Source organism: Phoenix dactylifera, chromosome 4 (assembly GCF_051530095.1).
Source record: "Phoenix dactylifera cultivar Ajwa chromosome 4, Ajwa_hap1_PhDact_Kaust_v1.1, whole genome shotgun sequence".
Taxonomy (NCBI): domain Eukaryota; kingdom Viridiplantae; phylum Streptophyta; class Magnoliopsida; order Arecales; family Arecaceae; genus Phoenix; species Phoenix dactylifera.
Window position 1 is genome coordinate 45,555,631 of NC_143193.1, and position 17,558 is coordinate 45,573,188.

General features: G+C 37.3%; 1 protein-coding gene across 2 annotated transcripts; it reads left to right on the plus strand.

Moving 5' to 3' along the window:
* Window positions 1–627: 627 nt before the first annotated feature.
* Window positions 628–17,546, plus strand: LOC103719874 (Zn-dependent exopeptidases superfamily protein). Of its 2 annotated transcripts, none has more exons than XM_039133755.3 (11): window positions 628–912; window positions 1,028–1,163; window positions 1,650–1,728; window positions 2,064–2,266; window positions 2,663–2,732; window positions 9,462–9,557; window positions 9,718–9,873; window positions 14,006–14,182; window positions 15,029–15,103; window positions 15,251–15,391; window positions 17,084–17,546. In XM_039133755.3, the coding sequence occupies exons 1-11, from the start codon at window positions 837–839 to the stop codon at window positions 17,303–17,305; spliced, it is 1,431 nt and encodes a 476-aa protein (XP_038989683.3). In that variant the 5' UTR covers window positions 628–836; the 3' UTR covers window positions 17,306–17,546. The 2 variants fall into 2 exon arrangements, with proteins under 2 accessions (XP_038989683.3, XP_038989682.3); XM_039133754.3 differs by having other exon boundaries at window positions 710–912; window positions 14,996–15,103.
* The last annotated feature ends 12 nt before the right edge of the window (window positions 17,547–17,558 follow it).

The window sequence follows — 17,558 nt, forward strand, 5'->3', positions numbered from 1 at the left end:
ATCCTTCTTTTAACATTTATTTATTATTCTACAAAAAACATTTATTTATTATTTATTTATATAATTTTTAATTAAAAATAAAATAACATGTGCATCATGGCACGTGCCATTTTGTAACTATGGCAAGGGCCGCAAGACATGGTACCCTTTTAGGGCTCGTTTGGTTCGCAGGAAAAGGAGGGGGGAAAGTGTGGTCAACGGGAAAGTAATGAAATGCCTCTTGTTTGGTTGGAGTTTTCAAAGGAGAGAGATGGGAAAGTTGTATTCCCATGGGAATATGATTCCCACATTTCATGGGAAAGTCTTTCCCATGAGAAACATGGGAAAGTTACTTTCCCATGAGGTGGGAATCACTCCTTTTTTATTTTTTCCCAAAAAGACCCTTCAGCATTAAAGAAGCATTAAAGAGGCATTAAAGACCTAATTTTTATTAAGGGCATAATAGGAATTATACATAACTTTCCTAGGAAAGTGGATGGTCAACCAAACATAAGCACTTTGGAAATTTGTCACTTTCCCATGGTTAACCAAACATGCCAAAAGTACTTTCTTAGGTATTCTCTTCCTAGAAATCTGATTCCCGGGAATCATATTCCTAGAAGGGAAAATACTTCCCGCGAACCAAACGAGCCCTTATTTCCCATTTTTCCGTCCGTTCTCCATCTTCAGTTCCGTAGAAAAACTTCCTGATAAAATAAGGTTACATTGAAAACTGGAAGCATCCGATTTTTTTTTTTAATCTCCTCTTTTGTTCTTTTCCAAAGATTCCTCTTTGTAGAATCTCATTCCGGAGCAAGCAAGCGAAAGAGAAATCGCTGACCATCGATCGCTGAGGCATGGCGACCGCGGATCCCGTAGCCTCCGACCTCGTCGACTTCCTCAATGCTTCGCCCACTGCTTTCCACGCCGTCGGTATTGATCTCTCATCCCCTCCACTTCCAACTGCGTTCTCAAAAATTCGATCTTTAGGGTTTATGCGAAGGTTTGATAATGTGGGCGTTTATTTTGGATGTGAATAACTTTGTAGATGAGGCGAAAAGGCGTCTGAAGCAAGCTGGATTCAAGCAGATATCAGAGAGGGAGGATTGGGTGCTGGACTCGGGGAAGAAGTATTTCTTTACGAGGAACTACTCCACCATTATCGCCTTTGCTATTGGAAAGAAGTGAGTTCACTCTATCGCTCTTGTTATGTTCTTTATGAGGAGGATTTAGAGCAAGAAAAGATTTTGAGCGCAATTTTTGTTAAAAGTTGTCGTGGTTTTGTTTGGATTATAAGAAAGGAAGGTTTTTGTACTTCCAGCTATTGCTATTTTTCTCTGAGGAGGATTTAAAGCGCAAAAAAGGATTTCGATCGCGATGTTTCGTAAAGTTATGATGATGTTGTTTGGAGTACAAGAAAGAAAGTTTTTTTTTTTTTTTTTTGTAATTCTGGCTCTTGTTATTTCTTTATGAGGAGGATTTAAGGCGGAAAAAAATTGATTGCGATTTTTGGTGAAGTTATGTTGATTTTGTTTGCATTATGTGAAAAAAAGTTTTTTTTTAATTAATTATAGCTCTTGTTAGAGGATTTAAATCGCAGAAAAGGATTTGATTGCGATTTTATGATGATTTGTTTGGATTGTAAGAAAGGAAGTTTTTTGTAATTCCAGATATGTTGCTGGGAATGGATTCCACATCGTAGGAGCCCACACTGACAGCCCTTGCCTCAAAGTCAAGCCTATCTCAAAGGTATCTGATTCCGCGATTTATATTTCTAATTTTTTTTATTGTTCATTATTTCATTTTATTTTTGTATAAAATTTTACATTTTTTGATGCCTGTGTTTCGTTTACGTCAAAATTTTCTTCTGTTAATCATTAATTTGAATCAGATAACGTTAATTGTTGAAATATGTTAAACTAAATATTGAGCCAATAATTGATCTTTTCTCTTGAATAGCAATATCTACAGTAAAGAGGACAGGAAAGGGATGGCTTTACATACATAAAGGAGAAAAGGACAAGGGGATGTCTACAAAAATGTAATTAAATTGTTAAATAAGTATACTTTCATGTTTTTTCCAGGTAACAAAAGGAGGGTACCTCGAGGTTGGTGTCCAGACATATGGAGGTGGATTGTGGCACACTTGGTTTGATCGTGACTTAACCCTGGCTGGGAGGGTGATGATAAAGGAAGTAAAGGATGGTTCAGTCTCCTACTCGCATAAACTTGTCAGGATTGAGGAGCCCATCATGCGTATTCCTACCCTGGCTATCCATCTAGATAGGTTGGTCTTATTATTTGAATTTTGTACTGGATTTTAACAGTTATCTTGGCATTTATGACTTTCATTTTGGGCATTAGCTTCTGCTTTGTGTACGTGACTAAATGCTTTACATGGGTATTCTGAACTATGACATGGGTGTCTATGAATCAACATTTCTACTATGTGTTCAAAACACCTGCCAGTTTTGGACTTTTGGGTGTAATTTTTTTTGGCGATCTAACATTGCACATATGATGTTTTTGTGACTGTTTAAGCCGAGGAAATGTACAATGTAACTTTTAGAAATGACTTTTTCCCTACAGTTCACACAAGCATTTTGAGAGGAAAAAATGTTTAAACCTATCATTTCTTCAGGATAGTGATTTAGCTGTTGTTTTTCTATATGCCTGGCTGCAGGGGTGTTTCAGAAGGCTTCAAAGTTAACACACATAGTCATCTTGTCCCTGTGCTGGCAACATCAATTAAGGTGATTTTAATTTTCTTCATCATTTTATGCAGATTATTTTCGAATAGTATACATGAATATCTATCAGCATGCCTGTAAAAATTCCAATGTTTCATCTAAGTTTCTGATTTTGTTGACAACAGACTATGCTTTCTATTGGATAACATTAATATGGTGCTTCTCTTGGTATCTGGAAAATTCTATCTAGGGTAATGTTCTTGCTTTGGAAACTCCTCAGAAGCTTGTACCTATACCCACTTCCTAAGTGCTTCCTTGCTTCACGAGTCTTTAAATGTCCATTTCCTTGCAACTGCACCAATACTCGCTCCTGCAGCCATACCGACTCCTAATTTTGGCAACCAAGGTGCTGCCTTGCTATTCAATAGCTATATGAAGTCACATATATTTTGATGACACAATTTTGTATTTTTCTGCCAATAGTTGTTAGCTTAGCTGATTGGTAGCCCTTTTCTATGGGCTTGCCCCGTTGGGGAGGTCTGAGGTTCAAGCCCCCACCCTGGTGGTGTCGCATTACCACTATATTGCTCAAAAAAGGAATGCTTATTCTGCTTATATGGTGTACCTATTATTGTTTCGCTTTTGTGGTCTGCCCTATACTATCCATGTTCTTCTATAATGCAGAGGCTTTACACGTTGCACATTTTATGGCACCCATATGAGCACCAATAAGAGTGAAACATAATGCATTGTGAAAGAGAATCCTAGATATTTAGAAGCACAAACTATACTCGAAGAATCTAATGTTTTCCTTTATTCTTTTATTTTTTCTTAAAAAAAATTGTTAAACATCTTTAAGGAGCATCCCAATGCATGAGGCTCCCACCACTGCAAGGCTCATGAAGTATCAGATGCATGTAGCCTTACCCCTGCATCTCAAGAGGCTGTTTTCATGTTTTAAACATGCAACAACTAGGTCACAATGGAGCACCCTTTCCGTTGCACCTAGACCCATCCTCTAGTTAAACATCTTTAAGAAGAAAAAAAAGAAAAAATAATTTATGAGCATTTTGGATATAGCTTAAATAGATAGCCTTGACTTAATATGGATCTATATTTCAATGGACTGATTGCGACTCTAAAACCTCTTTATTTTGGGCTAATTTTTTAATCTTATTTTGGTTTTCTGATGATTATGTGTATTAATCAAATACAATCCATCCTTTTTGCAAACTGGTCTATATCCTAGTGAGTGCAACCTTCATATGTTAGGAGGTTCACGTTTGGAGATTTCAAGTGTTGTTTCCCATGTGTTTCACCCAAATGATTCTAATTGGTGGTATTCCCACTAATCATATGGACATCTCTCAGTGATAGTATGACCTAAAAAATTACATATGGATAGTGAGACATGCACACATATAGAGTTGGATTGCATACTACACATTAAATATCTAGGAAAAATTTTAATGATTTAAAAATCAATAAGGAGCCATTAAATTTTAGATCTCATATAGTTGATCATGTTGCACCACTAAAAAATGTGTAGAAACCAATTCTATGTGTTGGAGCTTTCTAACCTATGCAAAAGTATACAAAAATAGTTGGCTATAATAGCATGACTTGATATTTGACATGATTCGAACATCAAAACCTTTTGATTCCTAGTAGATATGTTCTTTTGATGTGTAGGTCATGATCAATTGTGTGATTTTTCAATTTATTTGCTCTGTAATATACTGTAGTGTGCAACTTTAATTGGTGCCATCTTAATTTGCCCTCCTTGATGTATAGGCAGGTGATCACCAAAAGGTATATATATTTTTTAGTTTCTAGACATTTTTAGTGGTGTAGATCATGGAATAGAACTGTAATTTGCATGGTTAATAATTGATTCTGAATCATTAAATCTTTTGCTTCTTGTCATTTACTATTTTTACTGTAGATGATGACTAACAATGTAAAACTATAATTTGTATGGTTCATCATAGTTTTGCAAATGTTAAATCTTCTATCAAAGATTGAAAGCTTACTGTATTGTTTAAGTCATATATGTGTTGTATATATGCCATAACCATGCTACACAGTCTTATCCCAACTATTTGGGGTTTGCTTTATGGATCCTCATTTACTAAGGTTTCCTATCTAGGGCCATCTTTATGTTTTTTTTCTTCAAACTTTTCCATATCGTTACTCACAACTTCCATGCATGTTACCTTGTGTTTTCTCCTTCATTTCTTGGGTCCCTCAAGGCTTCAACACAAATTAAAGTACCTATCCTCATTGAATCTCCCTCAAATCTTTGTTGTGCATGCTCATGCTATTTCCATAGATTTTCTATCACTTTATCCCAACATTTCAGGTCATACAACATTGCATGCCTTATATAATATTTATTCTTAAGTCTCCAAGATATGCATCAATTAAGTAACTCTAGAGGCACCTCTCCACTTCATCTAACCAGCTCCGTAATTTGATCCTCTTAAATAGCCACCCTAATATTGATCCGATATTTGATACTGGTCTGGCCATCCCATTTGAAGGAAGATTTAGATAGTGAAATTTAATTTGTAATATGGTCGAGATTGTGTAGGATAGTAGCCGTTCGAATACGATATCTCAAATATGGGATATCCATAGGGGTTATATTGCGAATGTATGGCATAGGATTCGGTATATGATTCCGATTCGGTATATGATTCAAGGATCATACTCTATGTGCTGCATCATCCGAAACAGTAGTACCATGTATGGAACCACCTTAAGGGGCCTGTGTTTTATATACAATCATATCTTCTCGAGTTCTAGATCGTGCACCTTGGTCCGTATGCTATATTGCATTAGTGAACTGCGACTCAACAATGACCAAAATTATAGAGTTGAGTTGTACGCACCTGCGCCATATCCACTGCTACCTTTCTAGCCACCAGATGTATCATTGCTCAAACTACTATTATCATCATTGCTCGTATCACGAGATGAGCTAGACAACCGATCATCTGAGGGCTCATTGGTCTCAAAATTTGAATGAATAGGCTCTTCATCCACTCTCTCCCACGGATCAACAATTCTCTTTTCTTTCTCTTTCTTGCTACTCTAAGAAACTGTTTTCTTTTCTTGGATGCCCCTACTTGCGTAGCTCTGCTGGATGGCTCGATTAGGCCCACCACCCTAACTGGCCCTAACTCCGTGATAAGATTGGGTATCATTGGTGACCTCTTGGCATCTTGCTGTTAAATCTCTAAAAGGATATCTCGAACATAGATCCTTGTGATGATGATCGGCTCCTCTTGACCTCTTAGTTACTCGGCTGATTGTGAGCATGGTATGTGTCTCATGCCCATAGTTTGCATCCACCCTAGCCTCTCTTGTTATAAAACTATTGAGGCGATCTTGACTCATTAAGATTTGGTTGTTGTTGTGGTCCTCGAGCCAACCAATCATCAGATCTTCCTCATTATATGCCAAAATATTGTGGTGGATTGTCGTACTTTAGCTCTACCTCCTCTTGGATGTACTTCAATCTGAGCCTTAGATTATAGTCGATATATATCAAGTTGTTCAATCGCTTCTATGTCAACAGGTTGCTCTGCGGTAAATTAGGCCAAAGGTTGACCAGTTGTGCTCACAACCACTAGAGGAGACCGTCTACAAGAGAATCCATATCACTAACCTCCTTAGGTTTTTCGAAGTAGAATTACCATTCAACTACAAATGCAATCATGTAAATTGCACATCAGGCACTATTTATCATAATTAGATCCAAGGTCCGCCGTACCGGTCCGGATCGGCGTACCGGTGGCCGGCCGGACCGGTACGGTACCGGTCCGGACCGGTACCGTACCGGTCCGGACCACTTTCTTTCCCATCAAAAAAAAAAAAAAAAAAACCACAGCGAGGCGCTGTGGTTCCCCCCCCCCAAAAAAAACACCGGTTCGCACCGGTACGAGGCCGGTACCAAGCGGTACCGGCCGGTACCGGCCGGTACGGTCTCCGTACCGGCCGGTTCACAGAAGAAAACCGGAAATACCGGTTTTCATCTGTGTCCGGTACCGGTCAGGGACCGGACCGGTACGTACCGGCCCGTACCGGCCGGTACGGACCGGTACGGCATTCCTTGATTAGATCAATTGTAGTCAATGTCCAAAAATACTTGGATTCATGTTATTTTTGCTTACTATAGCTACCCTCTCATGAAGCTCTGGGAACCTGCTTCTCCCTGAAAATTAATTAAAAAAAAGAAGGAAAAGAACAAGGCAGAGAAGGCACGGAAGGCTTTCTCTACATCAGTTAGGCTGGTTGGAAGCCTGTATTGAGCTGACCACTCGAAACAACCGGTAATCGACCGATATTGGTCAGTACGTTTCGAATTGGGCTGTTCGGGATGGTTTAGCATTCATTAGATCTAATCATACTAAATTGCGAATAAATGCATCTAGGATTTCCCAAAAAAGGGATTCGGTTGTGAATAGTTATTTCAACCTTTGTTTCCCTAATCCTCTGGTTTTTTTATCTTCTTCTACCTTCTTGACTTATGGATGTCATACATGTTTCAACACTTATATTCTCCATAACTTGTAGGATTCTTATTGATTCAGCTAAACAAAAAATCCTAGTTATCGAAAGAAAACAAGAATAGTACGAACTAGATCTCAAAAATCTGATGCTTTCTCTTATTCTTTTACTGCCTCTCATCACTAGATACTAAAACATATTTAAGAAAAGCTGACATGCTCAAGGAATACTTGGAACATTATCATGAGACAAGAAATTGTTGCTAAGGGTCCATATGATCTGTAATGAACCAATAGCATCTATGAGACATGCTTTTCTACCTCTCATCATCGAGGCACCACGTTATATTTAATAAATGTTAATGTACTTGAGAAACATTCCAAACATAGGCATAGATATCCTTGCATAGGGTCCATGCAATCTGTAATGATAATTTATGAGTCATGTTCCTTTTGTGGTTCAATTGTATAATTGCATCGGCATAGTTTGTGTTAATGTTTCTCGTGACGTGTGTAAAACTTTTTTTTTTTGTTCTTTGATATAGTGCTTATATTAGAAGGGCAAGGGCATTTTGTTTTCTGTGCAATAATATAAAGCTTATGGTTCTACATGCTTTCAAACATGTTTAGATCCATAGTTCCTATTTTTGTAGTTCCAAGAGTCTAAGGGCCTAAGCAGCACCATAAGCATATCATCCAAGGAAAAAATAAGTGCGCTTAATACAACATGTCCTTGATTACGTTGTTTAATTGTGTGGTTGCAAGCATGCATGCATTTGTGATGCAAGAGTGCACATGTATTAGTTTCACTATTAAAGTGAAACTAACCATCTTTCCTTTTTAATCTATGTAAACTAACAATGTTTTGAGATCTAAGGTGAATAGTGAAGTAGCGTACAACCAAGGAAAGATCTTTATGAAGTTTGTTTTGATGTTATTCTTGTTGACATTTTATACCCTCTGTAACCAAATTCATGAATTATGAAATATGTTGAATGATGTCTGTCATGATGGTGGTGCCTTTTAGTTTAGTGTTTGTTAGTATACATGTTTTGTGTTTGTTTCAATACTTAACGATGGAATAGTTCAACAAAGGTGGTCCAATGCGTTTTCTTCAATTAGGCAATTCTAGGCTTCGAGCTTATATTTTGCAAATTGTGGACTACATATTGCCCCAAACCACCCGGTTCGGGATGTATGATACCTTACTGGGTTGGAACCGATGTGACACTCATATTTGGATTGTACTGCCCTATACCGAGGCGTATCGAGGTGTGTACCAACTCGTACTGAGGCATACTAAGATAAAAAGTGAGAAAAATGATTTGAGAAAATTTGTACCTTATCGTACCGATCAGTACCATGCCGGACTGGTAATATATTGGTACGGTATCCAATATTGAGATTGTGGACCTTGGTGCAGATTCTTATTTTTTGTTTTCATGAATCCTTTTTGTCTTTATTCTTACCGTCACGTCATTATCTTAATTCTCTACTTAGTCATTGTTGTAGTCTCCTGCTTTTCCAGTGGTCCACATTTCTGGTTTACTACACGTGCCCCTAGTGCTATGAGCCTATGACTAAACTTTCATTTATTGGACTTGCTATCATTTATGTATATCACCTTATTTTATCATAAGCCTTGCTACATCACTCCGATTCTTAGTACAATCCAGTCAGGATGCATCATGAAAGTAACTTGTACTATATAGAAACTTGCAAGTTCGTGGATTCATAGAACATGAACAAGTGCACATTTAACCTTTTACAGAAACTTTCATACACTATGAGAAGTATAACACCGTGTTATTGTGCTGCATGCTGAGCCTTTTAATACTCAATACCTTTTCTTTGCTATGGCTAACTTTGGTAATGATCCTTTATTTGAAGAATTAACTTGCCTAGTTTTCCAAACTTGTGGCATGAGGCAATGCAGGTATTTGATATTCTGAGAAAACTAGAATTTAGGAAAGTACAATAAACTATTCTGCCCCTCTGTATTTTTCCATTGTAATGCATATCAAATCCAGTACCAGGTTAATAGTTTGTACTTTGATAGTTGTTTTTGAAATGCATCTCTAAGTATTCCTGGCAAAGTGGCAATTTTGTAGCCTTAGTTGATAATCATTTGCAATATTGTAGCTTTAGTTAATAATCGTTTGGAAAATGTACATAGCTAGAAAAGGAAAATATACATGTGCCAGAGATTGGGGGACAATTTATTTTATTTTTCATATACAGAGCAGCTAACAATTATCTTTATTGACCTTGCCTGTAGGGTGAAATTCAGAAAATGGCAGGAGAAAATGGTCCTGCTGAATCCAATGAGAAAAGGAATATTGATAACAAAAAACATCACCCAGTATTACTTCAGGTATAAAGATTTTAAAGTTGTGTTATCTTCTATTTATGGGGTCTGCTTGTCAGTTTGTGTAGGTCTTTTAGGTCACTTGTGATTTACCTGACCAGAATGTAATATCTTTTTTTTTTTGGATCACCTTGTTGCTTAACATGTGCATTTCAATTCGTTGCAGCTGATCGCTAATCAGGCTTGCTGTGAACCAGATGGAATATGTGACTTTGAGCTGCAAGTTTGTGATACTCAATCGAGTCTTGTAGGTGGTGCAATGAAAGAGTTCATATTTTCGGGAAGGCTTGACAACCTTTGCATGTCATTTTGCTCATTAAAGGTATGTGTTCTTTTGGTATTCTTGTATAATAGAGAAGCATGGTATGCCGTACCATATTGAACTAGGTGGTATGATGCGTACCTCATTTACCAGTTTGGTTCCAGTACATGGTACGAGCGGCATACCGACAATTGGTACGCTGAACCAGCCTCATATTGTACCGTACCAACACAGAGATAGCATGGCACCGGTATGAGGCCTGGTACCGAGACGGTGTATCTTGTAGAGAAGGATTCTTGTACCTTTGAGTGTCTGATAAATCATTTGCTTTCAATTAGGTTAAATTAAAAGTTGCATCTCACAAAATTTCATGACATGATTAGAATATGCAAACAGATTTTCTAGTTCCAAAGAACTCATTCTCTCCATAGAATGTCCATAAAGAAATTGATAGCACTCACATTTTTTCTCCTTTAATGTTTTCTTCCAAAAAATGGCCTAGTTGTTTACCACCTTGTTGGCTAGATACTCTCATATTATAATAATCCTAAAATGTTAACACTTTTTGATGCTTGGATAGGTACTATAAAGTGTGATATGTCTTGTTATTTGAGAACAGATTGTGCTGAGGGAGCTAATCTGAGTTTTAATCCGTCCTAAATGCTCATGTTGTGTAAATTTTCTATGCAGGAATAAAAATAATAAGTAGGCTTAATTGCTTAGTGCCTATTTATTGAAGTAAGCAGCTGTGTAAAGATTATACTAACATTCTGAAATATGTTTGTCAAAAGAAAGGGAAGATATAACACCTATAGTAACATGTGTAAATAAATTGTTTATAAGGTGATAATTTAGATAATTAAGAATGTGCAAAGAAAGAAACGTATTTTAAGTGGGTATATCCATCAATTGTTGATAGACTCGCATGTCAATCAACTACAAACAGGACAACTTTTTGTAGATAGCTGTAGAGATTCTAGTTAATGTGTGACTGCATTGGCATTTGCTTTTTCATCCGTTTCTTAGAATGGAAGTGTGAATCATTCATTTATAAAATGTATACTGCTAGGATTTTGGAGTGTATATAGTCGCACAGAAAATTAAAAAGAAAAAAACTTAAGGATCATGTGAAGAGCACAACATGTGGGTGAAAATTAAATTTGGATTTGATCAAACCAAAACCAATGAATGGGAAAGGATGAATTTTCTTAGAAAATTTGCATGTTATTGTTGCTTGTAGACTCAGTTTTCCTAAGCCGATATACTACGATATGTCGATCGTCGTATCGACCCGAACCAAATAGTTCAACCTGAATCGAATCGACACAATATTGGGATGGTTCGGCAATGCGGGTTGATTCAGGTTATAGAACTCCCCCCTCCCCATCCTTGTCTTAGATTGGTTCTTTCCCTTGCTCTCTGCCCTAGCTGGCGCTCTCTCTCCCCTTTTTGATGTCGACCGACACTATTCAAGGGTCTAGTTGCTGCCGTTGAGGTAAGGCCCCCTTTTCTCCCTCTCCTTCTCTCCATAAGCTCTCCCTCGCCCTCCCTCCCTCTCTCTTCTTCCCTCTCCTCTCTCTCCCCTATGTGCAAGCCCGTTCTCTCTCTCCTCCTCCCTCTCTCTCTCTTCCTCCCTCTCCCCCTCTTTGTGGGCCCCTCTCTCCCCCTTCCCATCTTCCTCTCCTTGGTTCAGTATACATGGGATCAATACGATTTACCATACCGTATCAAACTGGTCACCGGCTGGTACAACCTCTGGTACCAGTCCGACAAACCTTGGTTGTTATAAAGTGGCAATTAAGATATGTGTATTTGGAGTATGAAATTTGTGATGCTACATTTCTTAATCAAGACCAAGAACAATGTTTGCATTCATTATCTTTTTCCTCAGTTTTTATTTGATTTTCCAGTCTTAAAGAAAACTCTTTGGCTTATGCCCTATGCCTTGAGGCTTAAACATTGTCTTATCGAGAGTAATACTTTGCTGTGCACCTCTACGCCTTTACGCTCTACTGAGGAAGAATACTTAATGCACTGATGCAAAATATTGTGACCAAGGTCCGTAGAATTGGTACCAAGAACCATAGTGGTATGTTATCCATTCGGTACGATATGGTACATGCACCATTTTGAGATAGCTTCCAACACTTTTTCTCATTCCCAGCCATGCTACTGCCCAAAATCTAACAGTACAAGGTGGTACCTGACGGGTTGCTTGTTCAGTTAGTATGTATAGGTTTAGCTCATGTACTAAACTAAACCTCGATATGGTATCAGTACCTTACCAGCATGGTACGATATAGTCAGTATAGGATAGTATGGGTTAGTATACGATGGTATGGATTGATGTGGCAAACCTTGATTGTGATGGAGCTTTTAATGTTTATCTTTTTTTTTTGGCCCCTAAAACTATCTGTAATCTTCTTCCATATTCGTCAATCAAGCCTTCTATAATGCCTTAAATTGAATCATCTTAGTATATGCAAGAATGTATAATATATGTTAAGTCCTAGAAACTTGTGTTTTTATTAATTCTTCAGCTTGTATACGTTTCTAACACATTTACCAATTACCATATTCTCCTAGTTTTTTTAATGAGATTTCAATTTCTCGAAATTGGATAAACTTCAATAGAAATGCACATTTTCCTATAAATGTTGAGTTGGAAGTGGGTTTTCTTTCTACTACATTTCTTTGCGTCCAAACACTTGTAATATAACAAATAGCCTTAATAGGACTGACCACCTGGTGTATGTTAGGGGCAAAAAATATTATGCTGGTTAGTGGAATTAGGAACTTCAATTAACTCTATATAGGATAATGGTAATAAATCTGTTGGAAATGGTCAGAAAATTACTTCAAACAGATGTTATTATAAGATTGATGACCAAGTGATAATGCAAAACCCTCAATAATAATTTCTCATTAACTTTTATTCTCTAAAACAGGAGCCTGAAACAATAGTTCTGTTTGATCTTAATTGAAATTTCCTATGAATAGAGAGCTTAGTAAAAAAATTGTGTAAATTAAGAGTTAAATACACTGCAGGGGCTTGCTGATGTTATTGTGACAAGCAGATGACTCATAGGGATCAAACAGCACTGGTGACAGCTTGACATCTTATAAGGTTATGATTGATCTGTTAAAAAGTAGAAGCAGCTCTCTGAATAGGGTATATGTGCCCACATATTTCGTTTGACAAATTAGACTAATTTTGAGTCTGATCTTTAACTAATTGTGGAAGGGAGTGGTTATTTGTCAAAATTTTAGAAGTCTCCATCTAACTCCCCCCTCCACATCTCTCTCTCTCTGTCTCACAAACACAAACGCATGCCCGCACAAACATTCCACCAGCCAATTAATGCATCTCACCTATTGATTATTCTCCATGTTATATTCTGCTGTCTGGTGCTCATAACTTTTAATTGGCTGCCTGAAGTATGTAGTGGATGCTTGCTTGCACGTACATATTTGAGAGTTCATGATATTTGACAAACTGAGATGTGCAGTAGGGAGCAGCAAAGTGAAATGGCAAATGTAGTTGGATGAAGAACATTTCTAAATTTTAAATTTTGCTACTTAACATGATATGCTTCCTAGATAAAACCATCTTGTTTTTTATAGTTTGTGATGTACCTTACCATCAAATGGCATAAAGGATTTTCTTTTCTTTTCCTCCCCATTCTTTCTTTCTTTCTTTCTGTCTGGGACCTTGGTATGAATTCAGTGTGCCATTTGGCTTGGCCTGAAGTACTCAATACATATCTCTTGTATAGTAAAAAGCATTTAAAGCTTTAATTGGGAAAAATTGATCATTGGCTACATTAGCCACGCATGAGTTTGTTTTACCCTTAAGAGATCTTGACAAAATCAAGTGTTCGGTGTGATTGAAGAATCTTTTGGTTCATTAACTCTAAGGAGTTTTGGATTTTGTTATGGAATTTTCTTTGTTTACTAGATTTGGAATAGAATAATTTTATATTTGATCCAACAATAGGTTAATAAATTACTTAGTTAAGCATGGGCAAGAATGGGATAGCTTATGTTGTATATGTTACAAATAATATGATCGTTGTCGTTTGCTCTGCATTTTGGCTTTCTTTACTTTTTTTTCATATTTATATTATATTTTAATTTTCAGATATATTACTTAATGATCAATTAAAATTCTAATTCTCTATCTGAATTTCAGGCATTAATAGAATCAACATCTGCAGAAAGTTCTCTCGATGATGAATCTGGTGTGAGGATGGTGGCATTGTTTGATCATGAGGAGGTTGGATCTAACTCAGCTCAAGGAGCTGGTTCTCCTGCCATGTTGGATGCTCTGTCAAGAATAACAAAGTCCTTTGACTCTTCAGAGTCCAAGGTAGTATTTATTTGCATGTCTCTTTACATTTGATCATTTCAGTGCAAACAGATTGTTTCCATGAGCTCTTTATTACTATATGTATTGTCACTGTTTGTATTATTTGTTTTTGTTGCATTGTTGGCCTCACATTTCCACTCTGATGGAAACGGGAGGAACCTGACTTTTGAGTTGTATAGCTGTGCCTTAGGTATTTGTCAACTTATGCATATTTGAAAGAATATGATGCTTAATAATTGCTGCACGTGCATGCATGGGTGCTTGGCTGTTTGTTTACTAGTGTGTTTCTGTGTGTATGCATCATGTGGTCAAAGGCTTTGGAGTTCATAGAACATAATCAACTTAATTAGCCTACAGTCAAACGTCATTTATGGGATGTCTAACTTGATCACCTACACCATATGACATCTACATTATCCAAACTACTTCTAGATAAAATTCAAATGTCTTAGAGACATTAATAATTCTCTGACTGTAAAACAAAATTTATATTTGATCAATTGTTGAAAGTTGTACTGAACTCTCCTCATTAGATATTTGGTTGTGGAGTAGTTTTCCTGGCTGGCAATGTGCATCATCAGGAGGTGCTTACAAGGTTGTTCCCTTGTAAAGCATTGGGACATTTGTCAATAAATTGCTGTCAGCTATCTATGAATTTACATAGGTACCTATCTAGATGCACATCTTCAACCATCAGAGATCAAACAAGATACCTGGCCCAACTTGTGCATATATGTGTGTGTACAGACATCTAAGTTCTTGCTTTTTGTTTGCATGGATGTCATCTTAACATTTTTGTCTTGAGTTTATCAGACAGCTGCTAAAACTGGTCCAACTGCTTTTCAGTTGCTTGAGAAGGCAATTCAGAGGAGTTTCCTTGTATCGGCAGACATGGCTCATGCCTTACACCCTAACTATATGGTATGTTCAAAATCTTGAGTTCTTTCATGCTGTTTACTGTTTTCCAGTTTCAATGGCTTCCAGACAAGCCTAGGGCATGCTTTATTGTTCTGCATGAGAACAAGACATCGTTTCCCCCTCTATTATTTTGTTTGCTTGGTTTCTTAGGACAAACACGAGGAAAACCACCAACCTAAATTGCATGGTGGTCTTGTTATTAAGCATAATGCCAATCAGCGTTATGCCACAAATGCCATCAGTTCGTTTATATTTCGGGAGATTGCAGAAAGGCATAACATACCTATTCAGGTCAGTTCACTCTCAAACTCAGGTTAATGTGTTAAACATCATGGAATATCTTTGACAAAATGGAGTATCATATGTTCTTGATTTCTGATGCATCGGATAGTATCTATATAGTAGATAGTAACTTCATCTTGACTTATTAAATTGGATTGAGATGGTGCTAAAGATATAGATATAATATCAAATTATGCTCATTAATTTTTTTTTCTTCAACTAAAACCAAATGCAAATTCGTCTGGCTCACTTGACACATGGAGTCCACGAATGTGTGCCTCTTCATTGTTTTTCCTAATATCCTTAGCCTCTCTATCTATTAGCTGGCAGTGATAAGCACGCTGTGAAACGGTATTTGTCTTCCTTTAAAGCACCATCCTTACTATTTTGGTTGGGGTGGGTTGGGAAGGAGGGGGGGGGGGGAGATAAATCTCACAATTTTTCTGTAATCTTTATGGTGGGTTTTACATTAAAATAAAATTTCAACTGCTTATGCATGTGCCTTAGCTAGGAACAAACAATGGCATTACTCTGGAAAATCAGTTATTAGAGATTATTAGATATGCTCACCTTCGAGGTTTGAAATTTCGATACTAAATTTATACTGATTTAATGTTTGTATTGGTATGCCCGGTAAGGGAATAGATTCAGTTTACAGATAATTGGTGCGCCCCCCATACAAAGTATCGGTTTGATACCGATACGGTATAGTTTGCCCATATGGGACGATATGCACGGGTACTACGACCTTTTTTTTTCACCCTCTTTTCAAACTTTTGGGGGTTCTCAGCATATTTTCCTCTCAGATTTCAGATCTTTAAAGCTAGCCAAATTTTCCAGAATATCGAACTTCCAAGGCTGTAACTATACTTCTAAACCTTCCACACAAAGCTGAGAACTTATTCAGCCTCACATGATTTTGTCTAACATGACATTATGGCTTCTGATTCTTTTTCATTGATTTAAACTGTTCTGCTATTCATAAACTTATATGCCCTTCTCTTCATGGTCTTGGTTGACATCGGTTTCCATTTGTTAGACAAGTCAGGTATATTGCCTAGTATTCTGATCCATACAGCAATATCACCTTTCTTGCTATCTTTTGGTATTTCTGTTTTAGTGTCAGCAGCACATCAACATTCCATTCATCAGATTCTCGGTGAATTCTATCCATATATATGTGAAAGACTGATTGAAAAATGATGAAAAAAGTTGGTACATTTATTGCTCCTCATGTTTAATTGGAGTCCTCTTTTTGCTGCGGCCTTGTGCCATGCGACACTGTATGCTTGGACAATGTGATGTGAATGAGCTTAGCAATAATAGGATAGTTCTACTAACATAAGCAAGAAGATAATTCTACTAAAACTCAAGAACAGCTTTTAGACACAATGTTCAGGCTGCATATCCACCTCAAACAGAGCGTTGCCTCATGCCTGCTTTCAAAGTGTAGGGATTCCAATTCGAACTCATATTCTTTTTTCCTGAATTATCGAATTTGGATTTCCATACCTTAGCTTGCAGACTGAGTAAATCACTTGCATTATCATGCACTCATCTGCTGGCTTTTTGAGGAAGGCTATTTGCCATGACATAAACAATGTTTTACACTTCGAATCAATTTGCCTGTTATACTTGGCCTTGTAATGCCAGTAGATTAGTTTTTCCCTTTCTTTGAACATGTATTGTTTAATCTTGCAGGATTTTGTGGTACGTAATGACATGCCCTGTGGTTCAACCATTGGTCCCATACTTGCAAGTGGTGTTGGAATCCGAACAGTTGATGTTGGTGCCCCACAATTATCAATGCACAGCATAAGGGAAATGTGTGCCGTTGATGATGCCAAACATTCCTTTGAACATTTCAAGGCATATTTTGATGAATTCACCCAGCTGGATGCAAAAATAACAGTGGACATCTAATACCTCGTGACCTTCCAGGGTGCTGCAGATGTTTACAAGATATAGTTTTGCTTTGAAAGGACTGAACTCTTGTAATATTTAAGGCATGATTGCCATTATCTCACTGGATTGAATAGAAATCTCCATATCGGCTTCTTTAATTTGGTTATGCACCTGTTACTGCTAGACCGCTTCTCCACAGTTACCTGAATATGTATTGCTTGGGATGAAATTCTTCCGGCATAAAGTTTTCGCTTGCAAACTCAAGTTGCAC